This window comes from Ambystoma mexicanum, chromosome 6q (assembly GCF_040938575.1).
Source record: "Ambystoma mexicanum isolate Mex_15411 chromosome 6q, UKY_AmexF1_1, whole genome shotgun sequence".
Classification (NCBI taxonomy): Eukaryota; Metazoa; Chordata; class Amphibia; order Caudata; family Ambystomatidae; genus Ambystoma; species Ambystoma mexicanum.
Window position 1 is genome coordinate 496899385 of NC_090937.1, and position 15391 is coordinate 496914775.

The 15391-nt window shown below is 46.1% G+C and overlaps 1 protein-coding gene across 40 annotated transcripts in view; it reads left to right on the forward strand.

The window, feature by feature from the left end:
- The window catches only part of ANK2 (ankyrin 2), a 1645279-nt gene that overhangs the window by 1596080 nt on the left and 33808 nt on the right, over positions 1 to 15391 (forward strand). For 39 of the 40 annotated variants that reach the window (XM_069630993.1, XM_069630997.1, XM_069630984.1 and 36 more), the window contains 3 exons: positions 1287 to 1379; positions 1878 to 1961; positions 3012 to 3176. In XM_069630993.1, coding sequence (XP_069487094.1) covers positions 1287 to 1379; positions 1878 to 1961; positions 3012 to 3176 — 342 coding nt within the window. The remainder of the gene's footprint in view (positions 1 to 1286; positions 1380 to 1877; positions 1962 to 3011; positions 3177 to 15391) is intronic. The other variant, XM_069630995.1, reaches the window with a different exon arrangement.

Sequence of the window (15391 nt, forward strand, 5' to 3'; positions counted from 1 at the left end):
TGTATATTTGCCTCATCATGAGTCTGGCGGTAGCCGTGCCGGTATAAATGTTACGGCTTACACACTTTGGAGTTCTTTTGTCTGTTCATATGACACCATTGCTTCTTTGGGGGCCTCCTGTCTGTTTTGATTGGAAATCAGGGTGCTTCATTAATTGTCGCATCTCTCCATGCAGTGTCACTGTCATCGCGTACCTATACCAAGCATCACTTTGTCTGGCGTTTCCTGCCAACATTCTTAGGCGGGCAAAAAGCACATGTTTCTATCACCCACCACAGATGGGTCTTGCAACTCTTGCATTCCCCTTAAAGTTGCACATGTCCCGGTGCAGTATCCATGCGCCTTCAGTCCGTCTTCCAAAACATGAGCTGCTAAGTCGTGAGTTGGTTGGTTTGTATCACAAAGGGTGCCGCCTTGTAGAAGGCCAGGGTGAGATTCAAAGGTTCATTGTAGCAGTACGAATGGACAGGGAGCCCGTCTCCGGCTCTCGTCAATGTCACTCAATGAAATGTCTTGTCCAATGCACCAAGAGTGCCAAATTGCATCGCTGGATCCGGTTTGCTGCACAGAATCAGTTACTAATTCAGAAAGCTGTATCTTAACGAGCTCTGATTTGGTGTCAATGTATGCATGCTGTGAAGGTCAACATATTAGTAAAGGCATGAGTGTCCTTGAGCAACTTAATGTCCTATGAAGAGAAGCTTCATTGGAAAGGGCAAAGATGCCAAAACATTGGCCGCCCAGGTATTCCGCTGGACAGTAGAGGACACAATGTAGACACTGTGATGGTCTGTCAGTCTCACTATTTTTGACGTGGTTGTGGTTGTCTCTTGCATGCACACCTGAAATGTGTTGTATTTATTTAGCAATGTACTTGTATCCTTGAGATGCTGGTATGCATGACATGTCATGGAGCATTATTTCCATGCTTCTCGTACACATCTTCCAAACATGACTTGTTTTAGTTAATGTATGTATCTGCATTTAATCATTGCATAACTATACACCCCTTCAAGGTTCTCAACAGAGATATTCATTGGAGCATCCAGAGTAGTTCATACTACAGAGGAATGTTTGCAAGGTATTGGGGAAGGTCTCTGCTGCTGCCACTTAGTACCCTCTAGGTGAATTGAGCGTGGACGCTCAGACAAAAAATTAGGTTGTTGAACTGACTCCATATCTCCTGCAATATGATTAAATGAAGTCATGTCATATTTCAGTTATCGCATAGAGTTTCACGATTAGTGCATATGATAAACAGAGCACTGCTTCCATGCTTCCACTAGGAGCTAGCAGAGGAACTAGGGGGGCTGGAGAACAGCTCAGATGAGGAGGAGACGGTAACTACCAGGGTCGTTCGCCGCCGTGTGATCATTCAGGTACAAAGTGTTCAACTAATGCACGACCCTATGCCTGGTGAAGTGCTGCTCTGGTCTCACCAGCAGCAAGCCCCACAGGCCAACTGATTGGGCGATCTCCTGGCTGGTGCTAGGCACTTGTGAAGTCCGCATGCTCCCTGAAAGAATGCATGGGCACAGAACAATGTTCACAACATGGAAGACAAATGCTAGCTAGTGATTATGGCACGTCCCTACCAGTTCACCCTCGTACACCCTCACTTTGAGTGATACCTTGAGGATCTTGGTTCGCTTATCTGTGGCATATAGTTAACTCTTATTTTCACGTACCCTTCTATCCTTGGTTTGACTTTGCATGAATTTACTTTTTGTTTGCAGAGCTACTCACACTGTTTGCAGTTTAGCAACAGCACACCTTGTATGTCTTCTTAACACCACCAATTAACAGAGAGCTGACCTCGCAACATGCCACCCCCCAAATGAAGGTGCTTACTTCATATGTTGCTTCTCGTCTCACAGGCGGGTACCATGTCCGACATTCCCCCAGAAACAGTGACAGAGGAGCAGTACACGGATGAAAATGGCTGCACTGTGGTAAAGAAGGTATGACCACTGCCGTAGCCCCGCATGCAGCGTACCGATGCCCTGGCTATGATGGTGTTGGCCATCTAGACCTGGTCTGTTTTTTGTAAAAATATTACACCAATGACATGATTTGCAACGATTGAGGCTTTTACACGTGTCTGCAGATATGCCAAAACCACAAAGCTGCCTTTTTGTCTGAGTAGGGTTCAGCCTGTTGACTCTCCAAATATTAAAAGAGAGTCTGGTTTTCATAGTGACTATCTAAAGTACATTTGCAAATTATCTTAATTCAAATTCCTGTTATAAAAGTTCTTCTCATGCACGCATATAGAGGTGAATATCTGAGAAGGTTGTCTGCAATTTGGTGATTGGGGGCTCTTAGCCCCATTAATTGGTCGTTTAGGGAGTTAAACGTGGTCCCATTTCAGATGGTAGGATGAAATGCTGACTCTAAATTTGTTCGTAGATTAGGAATTAGTCCGAGTTATTCTGTAGCTTAGAACAACAGTGGCCATCTACATTCAGACACAGTAAGAACCTAAATCTCAGGTTAGTCGAAGCCAGATACATGTATCAGACACTCATTCAAATGTGTGCCAAGTTGGCAGTATTTACATTTCACTGCCATTTTCCAAATGGTGAGTCCTTCCATACGAATGTCTTTGGTGGTTTGAATCCCGTTGCCGGGTAACTGATGTCTAGGTTGTTCAACAGGGATTGGCTGTGAGATGAGGGCTCTCCTCACACCCTTCTGAACACATTTTATGTGCATTGCAGGGTAGTTATAGAACCATGCAGTGCTGTGAATGGCTATTGAGGACAGTAGATTCAATGTGTAGTGTGATCTTTATAAACCAATTCACCCCAAGTACACAACCGCTAATGTGAGCCACCGATTGGAGAGTGCATCCACTCTTACATGTAGACACAATCCTGTTACAGCAGATCCTCATTCATAAGATTTTACCCTATTGTGTAAGTGGTGCATGGATTATTTTCTTCAATACGAAACCATGTGTATGACTCTGTATAATGTTCCCTTCTGCTCCGCCCCATTCCCACCCGCAGATCACGCGGAAGATCATCAGGCGCTACGTATTACCGGATGGCACTGAGAAAGAAGAAGTCGTCGTGCATGGAGAACCACAGGAACCCGTTGAAGTTGGGGAGGGCGACGCGTACTCTAAGGTGCTCAAGCGCACCGTGCTGAAGAGTGACAGCGAGCATTCCGAGGTGAGGCGGCCCAGCAGTGAATGTCCCCATTTGTCTGCTGTGGTCCTCTATTTCTATAGCCACACACGCACTGGATGTGTGTGTTCATTTGTATTGACATTTTAGGCCCTCCTTGTGACTATGGTGTTAAGAACACAAGCATGTGATATTTTAAGTACCATTTGTTTTTGTTTTTTAAATACCTCATTTTAGGTTTGCTTGTGATATTTAGCACGAGGGATATAGAAAGTGGGGTAAATATGGGCTATCCTCCCATGCAGTGTTTACTGCGTATCCCATCCAATATTTCAAATACCAAGGGCCCGATTCATGGAATTTTTTGCATGCTTTAAACTGTGCAAAACATTACATGAATCGGGCCCCAGGTTTTGACATTACTACCATACTCATAACGCGGCCCTTATCCTACTTTCTCTTCTGTTGTTTTGGGTCACCTCAAGGTACACAAATCTGTTGCGCTCTGCTATTGGCAGGGGAAGTGGCAGTGGAGATATCTGTCTTCCCAGGGGGTGGGGGCTAGGGGGGCTGTGACATTTTCGCAAAGAAGAAAGGTGATGAACTTTACTAGAAAGTGCCACTGTGAGACTGATAAGTCTGCACCGAACCTTATGCCTCCACTTTGCTGTATCGCAAGAACAGATGCTCCCCGCCATGTTTTAAAGCCACCTCAGAGTGGTGGTTCTGCAAATTGGTAGCGAGCGTGTCACCTTTCCGTGCCTGATTCTGCCAGAGGTCGCAGGAAGTGCCACGGGTCCTCTGTTTTTAGACAAGACTTTGGCCAGTCTCATTTTTCTTTGGGATCAATCCATTGTCATTCTTCTAGGGGCGCTGCTGTCCATCCATTGTAGGATCTTGGATGTACTGTCAACCTATCACCACCAGGGGTGTTGCTAGGTCTGGAAAAGATCTGGGGCTACGCTAATGTTGGAACTGTCAGGAACCGGGGCTAGCTAGCCTTTTAGTTGTAGCCCATGAGCGTCTATCGGAGGCTACAACCAAAAGACCCGTGCTATAGCCCCCCACCCCCCAACAACGCCTGCCACGAACAGAGGCCTGCCCTCCTAATTTAACATGATTCAATCAATATCCTGTACGCCTGCCCACGACATGCACCTCCCCAAGAGCCAACATGGGCGGACTGAGGGCACAAGCTCTAGCACCGCAGACCGGCAGTCCTCTCCGAATCGTACAGGACTGAAGCGCTCTGGCGGCATATGCAGCGTGACAAAATATATTTCAAATGCAGTTTTTTCTGGAAGTGCACAAAGTGTGATCAGCAAGACCTACCGCCGGAACCATGTTTACAGCCTTCTTTGATATTGTGAGTCGCTAGAAGAGGAGCGCATTAGGCAATGCAGAGTTACATGGCTTCCTGCGTATCATATTGGAGATAAGCTTGTGTCTTGAGTTCCTGAATTGTGACAGCAGTTTGCAATTACAAAAACGAATTCTAGGGTGAAAATCACTTGGACAGCTTAAAACACACTGAGCCGGGGCTCAAGGCAAATGTAAAGGTAAGAGAAAAATGATGTACTTTTCTACGGAAAAATATTTCTATTCTCCAATGGTTGGCTGTGAAAGAGAAAAAACGTAGCTCATTTACCCAACCACTTCGGCTGTCTGAGGCTGAGGAACAGAATGTTTTTCCAATTATAATACATCAAGAGTCCTCGTGCCTCTTCCGTCTAATTGCCTCAAATTACAGTAGAGTATGCGAGTGAAGGTCAGGTCAAATAAAGGCCACCTCTTTCATTCTGTCCTAAACATGATACTTAATTTACTGCGTGTACATTGCTGTTGTTGCCGCTTCTTCAAGATATCAGTAAAGGTGGGACTTCTCTTCATTGTCATATGTGTGTGTTGCATATTCTCCAGAGCACAGTATTGGCAACAGTACGGATGCCCTCCACAAAACAGAAATAAATACATCGGTTTTTGACAGGAAACCCTCATTTTGTAGAGGTGGTTTATAGCTTTTTTTATTTTTTTTTATTTGTTTTTGGTTTATGAGAAAACCTTTACAAAAGAAGAGTATTAAAAATTCAGATTTCGTACAAAAAGCAGTTTTTCCTGCATATTTAAGAATACAGAAAGTGAAAGAATAAAGCAAAAGGGTGAAATAACAAGGTAAAATAAAGGCTCAGAAACAAGGGATTTAACTAAGCAGACTGATCCCCTTGACTGGAGGGTTCAAGAACTTGGCTAGTCTGTTGATGGTTCCTTAAGATAGTCAGCTTCTCCAAAATGTTTACAATCTCAGCAGTTAGCATGACTTGTTGGCCAGAGATCAGTCTGTCCCAAAATGCATCCTGAACTAGGCTCTCCTCTCTGGTTACAAATCTCCCCAGTGATGATACCCTGATCGCCCATGTGCCTTCGCACTCCAGCAGCAGGTGTTTGAGGGATTGTAAGTTCGGAGAGGCACAGATCTTGCAAAGGCTTATTGCCTTCTCGCCCTGGTTTCTTTGGTCCAGTATTTCACCCGTGTGGGCTATATTCAGTCTGAGCCCGAGAAAGTTGTTTCTGATTCTTTGGTCCGGGAATTTTTCCAGGTAGTGCGGGATGGTGCCAAGCTTTCTGTCCGCTGTCAGGAATAGGTTTGGAGGGTTAAGCCTTCTGATTCCCTCGATCGTTTTGATCCAGTCCTCCGTTTCTAATGTTTTTTTTAAATTTCTTAGGATTTTATATGAGAGTTTCTCTTGTTAATTCCAGCCTATATAAAATGCAGCCAATCTTTTCTTCCAAGCCGAGGAGTTTTTTTGATTTAGACTTTTTTAGATGTTGGTTTACATCGAAGAAAAGAGTGGATACACTGGCTGTAATTATGTTACGATAGAGGGACAGTAACTTCCACTCCGCGCGGCAGCTCAAAGAGGTCAGACCCAACTCAAATCTCAGACTAGCGAGAGGAGTGCACAATGGGAGATGAAGAGAAGATTTCCACAAAGAGCCCTCAATTTTGCTCCAGTCGTAGTTCCACAAAAAGGCTTTGCCTCAAGGCCATAAAGAAGGACCGGGACAACTTTACCTATGTAGAACTTCTTGAGTGGAATTATAGAGAATTTGCAGAATCTTCCGTTCATATTTTTCATTTGTGCAATAATTTTTGATTTCTTCCCAAGAATGGAGTGTATCACCTTGTTTGAGGTTGGGTGAGCAAGGATTTCATATCCCAGGTATGTTAACTCGTCCACCCGTGGAATTGCTTTACTGTCCAAAACCCAGTTTCTTGAGGTCACCTTTTTTTTTGCATGTTTGAAAATGAGGACCTTAGATTTAGATGGGTTAATTATGAGGCCGTTCAGTTTAGCATAATCATTAAGTTTGGATAGGAGTTGTTGCAACCCTATCGCTGAGCCATCCAGTAGCACCAGGTCATCCGCATAGGCCAGCCAATGGAGTTTTCTTCCATTGATTCTCGGGCAGATTAATGATGCAGAGGCTAGGAAATCTCCAATGTCTGAAAGAAACAAATTAAAGAATAATGGTGCACCCAAGCAACCTTGTCGTACTCCCTTTAGGACTTGGATTGTTTCAGATAGATTGCCTGGTTCATCCAATCTCACTCTGATGGTAATGTTCTTGTGGAGTTCTATGAGCATTGCAAAAAGGGGTGCCGGAATCCCCCAATATTAAGTTTCTGCCAAAGGAGGGATCTGTCTACGAGGTCGAACGCTTTTGATAAATCGACCCATGCCACGTATAGTGGAGAACCTTCTTTCTCATTTGCACTTTCGCTCAACAGGTTCAGGACAAGTCCATTAAGACTGGTAGAAAGGCTTTTCCTGAAACCTGTCTGCTGAGGGGGAAGGATGTGTCTAGAGTCCACCCATAAAGTAAGTTCTTTCAATTTTAATCTCATAAAGATTTTGCTATCTATGTCCAAAAGGGCGATGGGTCAATAACACGCTGGGTTTCGCCTATCACCCCCCTTGAAAAATGGAATAATAAGTGCGCTCTTCCATGATGGCGGGAAGACTTTATTCTTTAAAATTCCTTGAAATAAATGGAAGAGTAATTTTGCCCATAACTTTGGTTGGTTTTTAAGCACCTGATAAGTGAGGCCATTAGGAATAAGGTCCTCAATTTCTTCCTCAGAGAATGTCAGCAACCAGGTTACGTTTGGGTGAGGATGATCTCTGAATTCAGTTGCTTCAAAGTTTTTGGACAAATATTCCACCCACTTGTGCTCCGGGACTAAATTGCAGAGTGAGCTATTTTGGCCGGTTTCCAGTTGGTTTAATGCCACCCAAAAGTTCCTGCAATTATTTGTATTGAGGAGGAAAAGCATTCTCTCCCCGTCTTCTTGGCGTTTTTGATGCTTGTGATTCTTTGTCCAATTCCGATATGTTTGTTTAGCCCTTTTGAGCTTTTGTATACAGCTGGGCGGATCTTCTGCTTCATTTTGTTTTATGTGGCGTAATGTTTGGCGCAGGATTCTCTTCTTGTTGAATGTTTCCTCATCGAAATTGTGAATGTGCGTCTGTTTCCCTGCAATCTTTCCTTCACTTGGCTGGCAGGTGGACCACACAAATTTCCCAAATTTTTCTGGGTGCATTTCATTTGCCCATATAGCAGGAGGAACTGCCTCCAGAAGTTTGTTTAACTTATTCCCCCCATTTCTATATTTGGCCACTTTTAGTTTACCTTTGTGAACCTCCAATTCCTGTGTGGTATATAGGTTGGAGGCTCTCTGAATTTTGGGGAAGAGGAGTTCCAGCCTGGCGTGATCACTCCCCCCTTCCCAATCCAGAGTAAGACTGGGACAAAGTAGGGTAAGAGATGATGAAATGAAGATGTAGTCTAAAGTTGATTGCAGAGCCCCTTGACGCCAGGTTGGTCCAGCCACTTCCACAGACCTATTTTTTTCATTTATCATGTCCAGGTCCCATGACTGGAAAAAATCCCACCATTGCTTGCCTTTCCGTATAGTACTTTGTTTAGTTTGGCCAGACCTCACATTCCCTGAATTAATACAATCAGTATTCAGGTCCCCTGCAATGATGATCTGTGCTCCCTCATATTTGCTCTTAGCCGTTGACAGTAGGGAGTGTAGGGATTCTATGAATTCTTGGAGTTTTGACCTAGCGGGGTTCCAGTAGACGTTGACCAGGATTAGGGTAAGCTGAGAGTCATTCGGTCCTATCTCTGCTTTGCAGGCTTGAATGCCCACCATGTTGCTGCATAGCGGAACAATTTCTTTGACAGTAGAGTTTTTGGTTGCTATTAAAAGGCCTCCTGCTGGTCTCCCTTTAAGTTTTTGTGAGGCCTTGAGATTTTGTATTGTAAAGCCTTCTATTTCAATGGGATTAACCAGCCATGTTTCCTGAAGCAGCATGATGTCATTCTGTTGTAAAAGATTATTTTTCAGCTGCTTTTTCCTCAAGAAACTCGGCCCTCTGGTGTTCCAGGAAGTTAATCCGAGACCCCTTTGTCTAAAGACTGTTCTGCTCCTCGCCTAGTTTCAGGAAGATTTGTGTGACAATTTCTGGGATTTTTGCTAACAGGTTCTCATTTAATTTGGGCCCGGGTGAAACTTTGCTTTGGGGCTCTCTTATCACTCTGGTGGTGCCCATAGAAGTGGATGTATCCTCTACTCCTATCTGCTTAGGGCCCGGGCGATTGCCATACCTTCCTTCCTCCTCTGATTCAAATACCCGAAGACCTTCTTTAGCCAGATCATGTTTGTTAGTGATGAGGGCCTGTTGCGCCTTTCTTGAAATGAGGGCTATTTCCACGAAGAATTTATCTTCTCTGATCGGAAATGAAAGGTACTCAATGTCTTCTGAGGCGAAGAGAAACAAATTGTAGTTCTTTTTAATCTCTGAAAGTAGAACTGATCTGCTAAGTGATTTTTCCTTATTTTGTTTTTCTAGTCTCAGCCATACTTTTGGAATGGTAAAATTAGGCATCACAGTTTCTTCTTTTCTTATGGGAGAGCAGTACTGTTTTCTTTCCAGTTTCTCTCTGCTATCATCCTGAGGACGTATTTCAAGATTTATGAATTTCCCTAATCCATTCCGACAATCTACTTCATTAAGTGTGGCTCTTGATGGTATCGCTTCTTGGGCAGCTATTGAGGGAGAAGCATTGGTGAGAGCGGAAGTAAAGCCTGTTTTCCCCATCGGTTTTAAGAAAATTGGCGCTAATTTTACAGCAACTTGTTTTTCTTCCAATTTACCCACATTTACTTTTACCTTATTCGATTTTTGTTTCAGAAATATTGGGGCAATTTTGATGTTTTTATGGGCTAATTTTTGATTTTTGTTATTAAGGGCTGCAAATGGAGATGTTGTAGGGTCCGTTTGCATACCAAAGTTTGAAGTTTGAATTTTGATGACACTGGAACCTTCCTTGCAATTTAGGCCTGCCTTTTTCTTCCCTTTTTCCCCCAGTACACGCTTATTGGCTTGTGAGGTAAGCGAATTTGTGGTCTGAGAAGAATTGGAAAGAGGCAGAGCAGCTATGCTGGTTTCCGCTGTCTTTTCACCAGACGGAGTAGTCCGGTTTTTCAGAAATGTGTTCTTTCCTGTTTTTTTAGGAACGTTATTTCTCTGGTTTTTTGATTTCTTCGTATTTTTGTCATGTAGAGTATAGAGAATGATCTCTTTAGACCTGCCCCCTTTTTTCCTTTTTTGCCACTTTTTGCTTTTGGTTTTCAAGGGTTCTTCTGGGCTCTGGCTCCCACTGCCGGTCAATTGGTCTTGTGTATTTTCTCCGTGAGTTTTTTGGGCACTATCGCCAGTGTCTTCAATGATGTCAATGTCGACATTTGCCAGTCTTCGAAATTCTTCCAGAATAGAGTCTGAAAGCGGAGTGTCGTCAAAACAATCTTTTGCGCCCTCCCCTGTTGGGATCTCGTTCTGGTTTTGGGAGTTTTGTATTTCCAGAGGGAGCTTCTTTAACAGCTGTTGAGTTGTAACACTGCTTTTTGCTCCCTCTTTCAGTAAATTATGAATTTGGGCAATATCTAACCCTTGTTTGACTCCCTCAATTTGAGTTTCTTTCAGAATTGGGATCAAAATGGCGTTCATGATGTTATTTGTGGCGACCAGTGATGATTCATTCTTCGAGATTTCATGTGACATCTCCAAGAGGAGACCTGCTTGTGTTTGTACCTCTGTTTTGAGAAGGTCAAATACTGAGACCAAAGAGTTTAAAACAAAGCTCAAAGCTGCCAAAGTACTTTCTCCTGGCGGGGGAGATCCCTCAGAAAAGATTGCTGTTGGATCTTCCAGTTGGTCTTGATGGATTGGCGAGCTCGCCCTATTATCTTGAATGGTATTTACGGCGTTTGATTATTTTCTTCACTCTCTATTGATGAGGTATTTTCCAAATTCGTATGATCATGGGGGCCAGATGGAATCGATAATGTCGACCAGGTCGTTGGCACTCTTGTTTCTTTTTCTACAAAAGTGGTCATTGATTCTGCTCTGAATCTTTCGTGTCGTCAGGGTATACTCCAGCCCTCGTTTCCAACCTTTCTGGATTTGGAAACAACCCCTCGGGGGTTTGCTGACTCTCTATATTGCTGAGAGCGTAGTTGGTAGTGCATACCGGCTGAGCTATAACAGGGTCGGAAGTGGTAGATACCCCCTGCCCAGCCTCGCTCCCTGCCTCCAGATATGACCCATCCTGTCCAGCCATCTCTTCCTCAAGCGGTGAACTCGGTAATCTCATTGCAGGCCTCGAACAAGAACAATCCTTATTACAGTTAGTGGAGAAGCTTTTGGATTTATTTACCTTTCTGGTGAAGCCCCAGTGCGCCAAACAGTCGCTCAATAGTCCCTGGGCTTTACTCCTGCCGGGCTTAACGCCGCAAGGGTGGTAGCCTTCCTCCTTTAAAGCGGCCCGTAGTCACGTGACCGGGTCACGTGTCCCTCTCGCCCCGCCTCCTCCAGGAAGCGCAATGTTGCGACGCCGGCAAGAGCCCAATGTAGCTCGCAGTGCCAGGCACACAGAAAACAGCCTCTTCACAGTCAGGAGAGTTCACCTTGCAGAGCACGTAGCACACAGTGCGGGCGGCAGCCTTCCTCCTTTAAAGTGGCCCGTAGTCACGTGACCGGGTCACGTGTCCCTCTCGCCCCGCCTCCTCCAGGAAGCGCGATGTTGCGACGCCGGCAAGAGCCCAATGTAGTTCGCAGTGCCAGGCACACAGAAAACAGCCTCTGCACAGTCAGGAGAGTTCACCTTGTAGAGCACGTAGCAAGGCAAACTCTCTGCCTTTCTCTGCTTCTGGGCCATGGTCACTCTGCTTCCCTAGACGAGGTGGGAGTGTCACGGCGGCAAATCCGCTCTTTGCAGTTCAGGGCTACCCACCGCATCTCGCCCTGCATCACATGTTGATGTGTGTAGATGTAGAGAGGCTTGTATCTCCATGGATCCACCTGATATATATATTTCTGATGTTTGTTAATCTGCTTAGAATCACATGCTGTGCATAGGTCCGACATCCAGTGGTCACTGCAGAGTATTGCATTTTGTTTTTCGTAGTCGAAAAGGGGACGTCAACAAGGCGTGTCTGTAACACTATCCCTATAGTGACGTGCGTTGTACCCATAATCCCTCACGCGTCGAGGTCCCTCAGATTGTTTTTTTCCGCCCAGCTCCTGGTCGCCTTACGCGGAGCTCCTAGCGAGACATTGCAAATACTTACTACGGACCGCGGTCCTTAATTTTACTTATTATATTGTTAAAGATCCCTCCCCTCGACGTTAGCTGTGAAGCTGTTCCTCCGCCGAGCAAGTTTTCGACGGAGGGGAAGAGACGGAGGAGATCCTTCGGCGCTGCCGAACACGTGGCCTGGCCTCGCCGGCCAACATACATTAGGGAGAGTGGGGGTTCGAACTTTTATCTTCTCTTTGAGAATGTCTTTCTTTCTCCCCTATCTTTCCCTTGGGGTTGTTATCACCAGTTATTATTGCCTCAGCTATGGAGAGGACACCTTTTAAGTTTTGCCCACGCTGTAGGGGCAAATACACTTGGAAGGACAAACACAAGCTCTGTAATCGTTGCTTGCCCCTCGATCATAAGGAGGACAGCTGCGCGGCCTGTAAGCTCTTGAAACCAAGAACTCTTAAAGAACGCAAAGTTAAGAGGTGGGCGGACTACACTATGTCGAAGTCAGTTTCCTCACCTGCCGCCGCTGTTACAGAAAGTGACGAGGAGGGTGATAATTCGATGTCCGTTACTGAAGTCATTAACCCCCAGAAGGAGCGCTCGCGCTCCTCGACGTCCGTCCCCGGCCCCGACGTGCTCGGCTCACGCCCTGCTCATGGGGATGAACACCCCGGCGACAAGGACGCACACAGACCCCATAGGCCTAAGCACACAACCCACGGCTCTTCTTGGTCGAAGACGAAGGATCCATCAGCGCCGAAGGGGACGCAGGGCACTCCGGCGTCTACCTCAGACCGTAAGGGTCTCAAGCCCCACCCGCAAACGCAGTCGCGACCAGCGATTGGGCTTTCATCAAACACGGGCGCTACCCCAAAATCATCCGACGTAACGCTCCATAGAGCAGCTGTTGAGGAACAACGCGTAACGCAGGCAACATCGACACCAGAGTCCTCTACTGACAACCTCGTTGTCGAGAGCCTGGCGAGAATTGTTTCCGAAGACAAACGTAAGCGGACGACGAAACAAACGTCGAATACCGCACAAAAAGCTATGGAAACGCCGAAAAAGCACAAGAGTAGCCAGGAACTGCCCCCTTCATCTAAGGGCACTTCTGAACTACCGGAGGGCTTTTCAGAGGGCGACCGAAACCTTTCTTCGACGTTGTGGGAGCGTTCTAAGCGTTTTGAAGGTGAAAACACTGATTTCCCCCCTCTAGACTATTCAGGGGTCCCCCATGAGACCCTTGAAAGACTCCATTCTTGTATGGAGAAAATGGAAAGGTTTTTGGGAAACCAAAACCCACCCACACCCAAAAGACCAAGAGAATGGCCCCAGGATGACCCTAGGGTCAAGATTCCTAGACTGTTTCCCCCTTCTACAGACGTATATGACCTCACTGAAGAGGAGCAATACCTCCAGGAAGATGAGGAGTGTTTGGGTGGAGAGGAAGAACATGAGGAAGAGGGGTTTGAAGAAGATCCTTACACTAGTGCAGGAGCTTTCGAAGAAGATACAGCTACCTCGCAGCCCTGGCAATCCCCATCAGTGCAGCCTTGGCAATCCCCATCAGTGCACTCAGACCCTGATGTCTTTCACCCTTCTCCTCCCAAGGATTCACCTATTGGAAACACCTCTCCCATAGATGACCAACCTTCACTTAATGCACTATTGCGCAAGGCAGCAGCTCATTTTGAAATAGACACAGGGGAGACTCTTCCTGACATAGACTTTGTAGAGAAAGTTATTAAAGAAAAAGCCCCTGTTAGTCAGTCTATTCCGCTCCTGGCTTCTATAAAGAGAAGAATAACTCCTTCCCTTTCCAATCCTGCCTTAGTCAGAGGGGTCAACCCTCGGATAGAAAAGCTCTTCAGCCCTTCGTCCTCTGACCCTTTGTACATCAGAGGCCATTCTATTCCGGACTCCCTCGTAGTTACTAATACAAGGAAAAGAGCAGGGGTACCACTATCCACTAGCGAGGCACCACCTGACAAAGAGGGCAAAAAACTCTATGCACTTGGGAAGAGAATCACGACGTCCGCCGCCTTTTCAACTAGGATTGCAAATAACAATTCCCTACTAGCTAGCTACGCAGATGCACAGTGGAGCAAGCTGCGCAGCGAAGCAGAGGACGCACCAGAACCCCTGCGTTCACGCCTGTTAGCTACAATCTCAGAGGGAACTCTTGTAAACCAGGGCATCGTAAAGAACTCCTTAGATGCCGCAGAGACGGCTGGCCGTTCCCTGGTTCAGGGAATACTTATCAAGCGCCATGTCTGGCTGCGCAATTCGGGATTTAAGCCGGAAACCCAGGCTTCCCTGATAAATAAGCCCATAGAACAAACACATCTGTTTGGGAAAGCAGTTGATGAGGCCCTAGAACATGCGTAGAAAGAGTTTGATACCATCAAAACTCTTGACCAAATTTCTAGGCCCCCTAACAGACGCGGCTATGGCAATAGACGCTCCTTTCGTGGCCAACGCCAGCAACAAAACCAACAGCAATTTTACTCTGCTACCAACTGGCCCTCTAACCAGGATAACAACACCCAGTTCAGTCAAAGAGGCCAACACCATGGCAGAGGAAGAGGTCGCGGCTCCAGCCCCAAAGGTTCCACGCCCAATACCAACAAATGACCCCAAGATTCGGGTCCCCTCCCATGCATCACCGGTCGGGGGCCGGCTAACATCGTTCCTTTCAGCATGGGAGGGAATATCGTCAGACCGCTGGGTATTATCCATCATAGGCCACGGATACTGCATCGAATTCAACGGTTCCCCGAAGTACAGACCCCCACGGAACCGACGCATGACACCGGAACACCTCACCATTCTTCTTCAAGAAGTAGAAGAGCTACTGAAAAAAGAAGCTATAGAGGCTGTCCCCCTATCTCAGGTAACAGAAGGTATTTATTCAGTGTACTTCCTTGTACCCAAAAAGGACTTAACCATGCGCCCTGTATTAGATCTGCGCCCAGCGAACAAGTTTGTCAAACCCCAAAAGTTTTGTATGGTGACCTTGCAGGAAGTAATCCCACTGTTATCACAAGGGGATTACATGACAACACTAGACATGAAAGATGCATACTTTCATATTTTAATGTTGCCAGCGCACAGAAAATACCTCAGGTTCAAGATAGAGAACAAACACTACCAGTTCAGAGTACTACCCTTCGGGATAGCATCTGCACCAAGGGTATTCACGAAAGTACTGGCAGTGGCAGCGGCCCACCTGCGGAGGTTATCCATCCCGGTATACCCTTACCTCGACGACTGGCTCATAACAGGGGATTCTTACGAAACATGCTTCTCCAATACCCAAAAGACTGTAGACCTTTTGTTCCAACTGTGCTTCTCCATCAACGAAAAGAAGTCCAGCTTAGACCCCAGCCAAATCAAACAATTCCTAGGGGCTCTAATTCGAACAAAGGACGGCCTCGTCTTCCCCTCCAATGAGAGGGTCCAAAACATGCTGTTTCAGATCCCCCATTATGTGGCAGGTCGAGAGGTGACGGTACGCAAAGCAATGCGCTTGCTAGGGATGATGGCGTCATGTATTTATTTGGTACCTCACGCGCGCCTGCGCATGCGCCCAATGC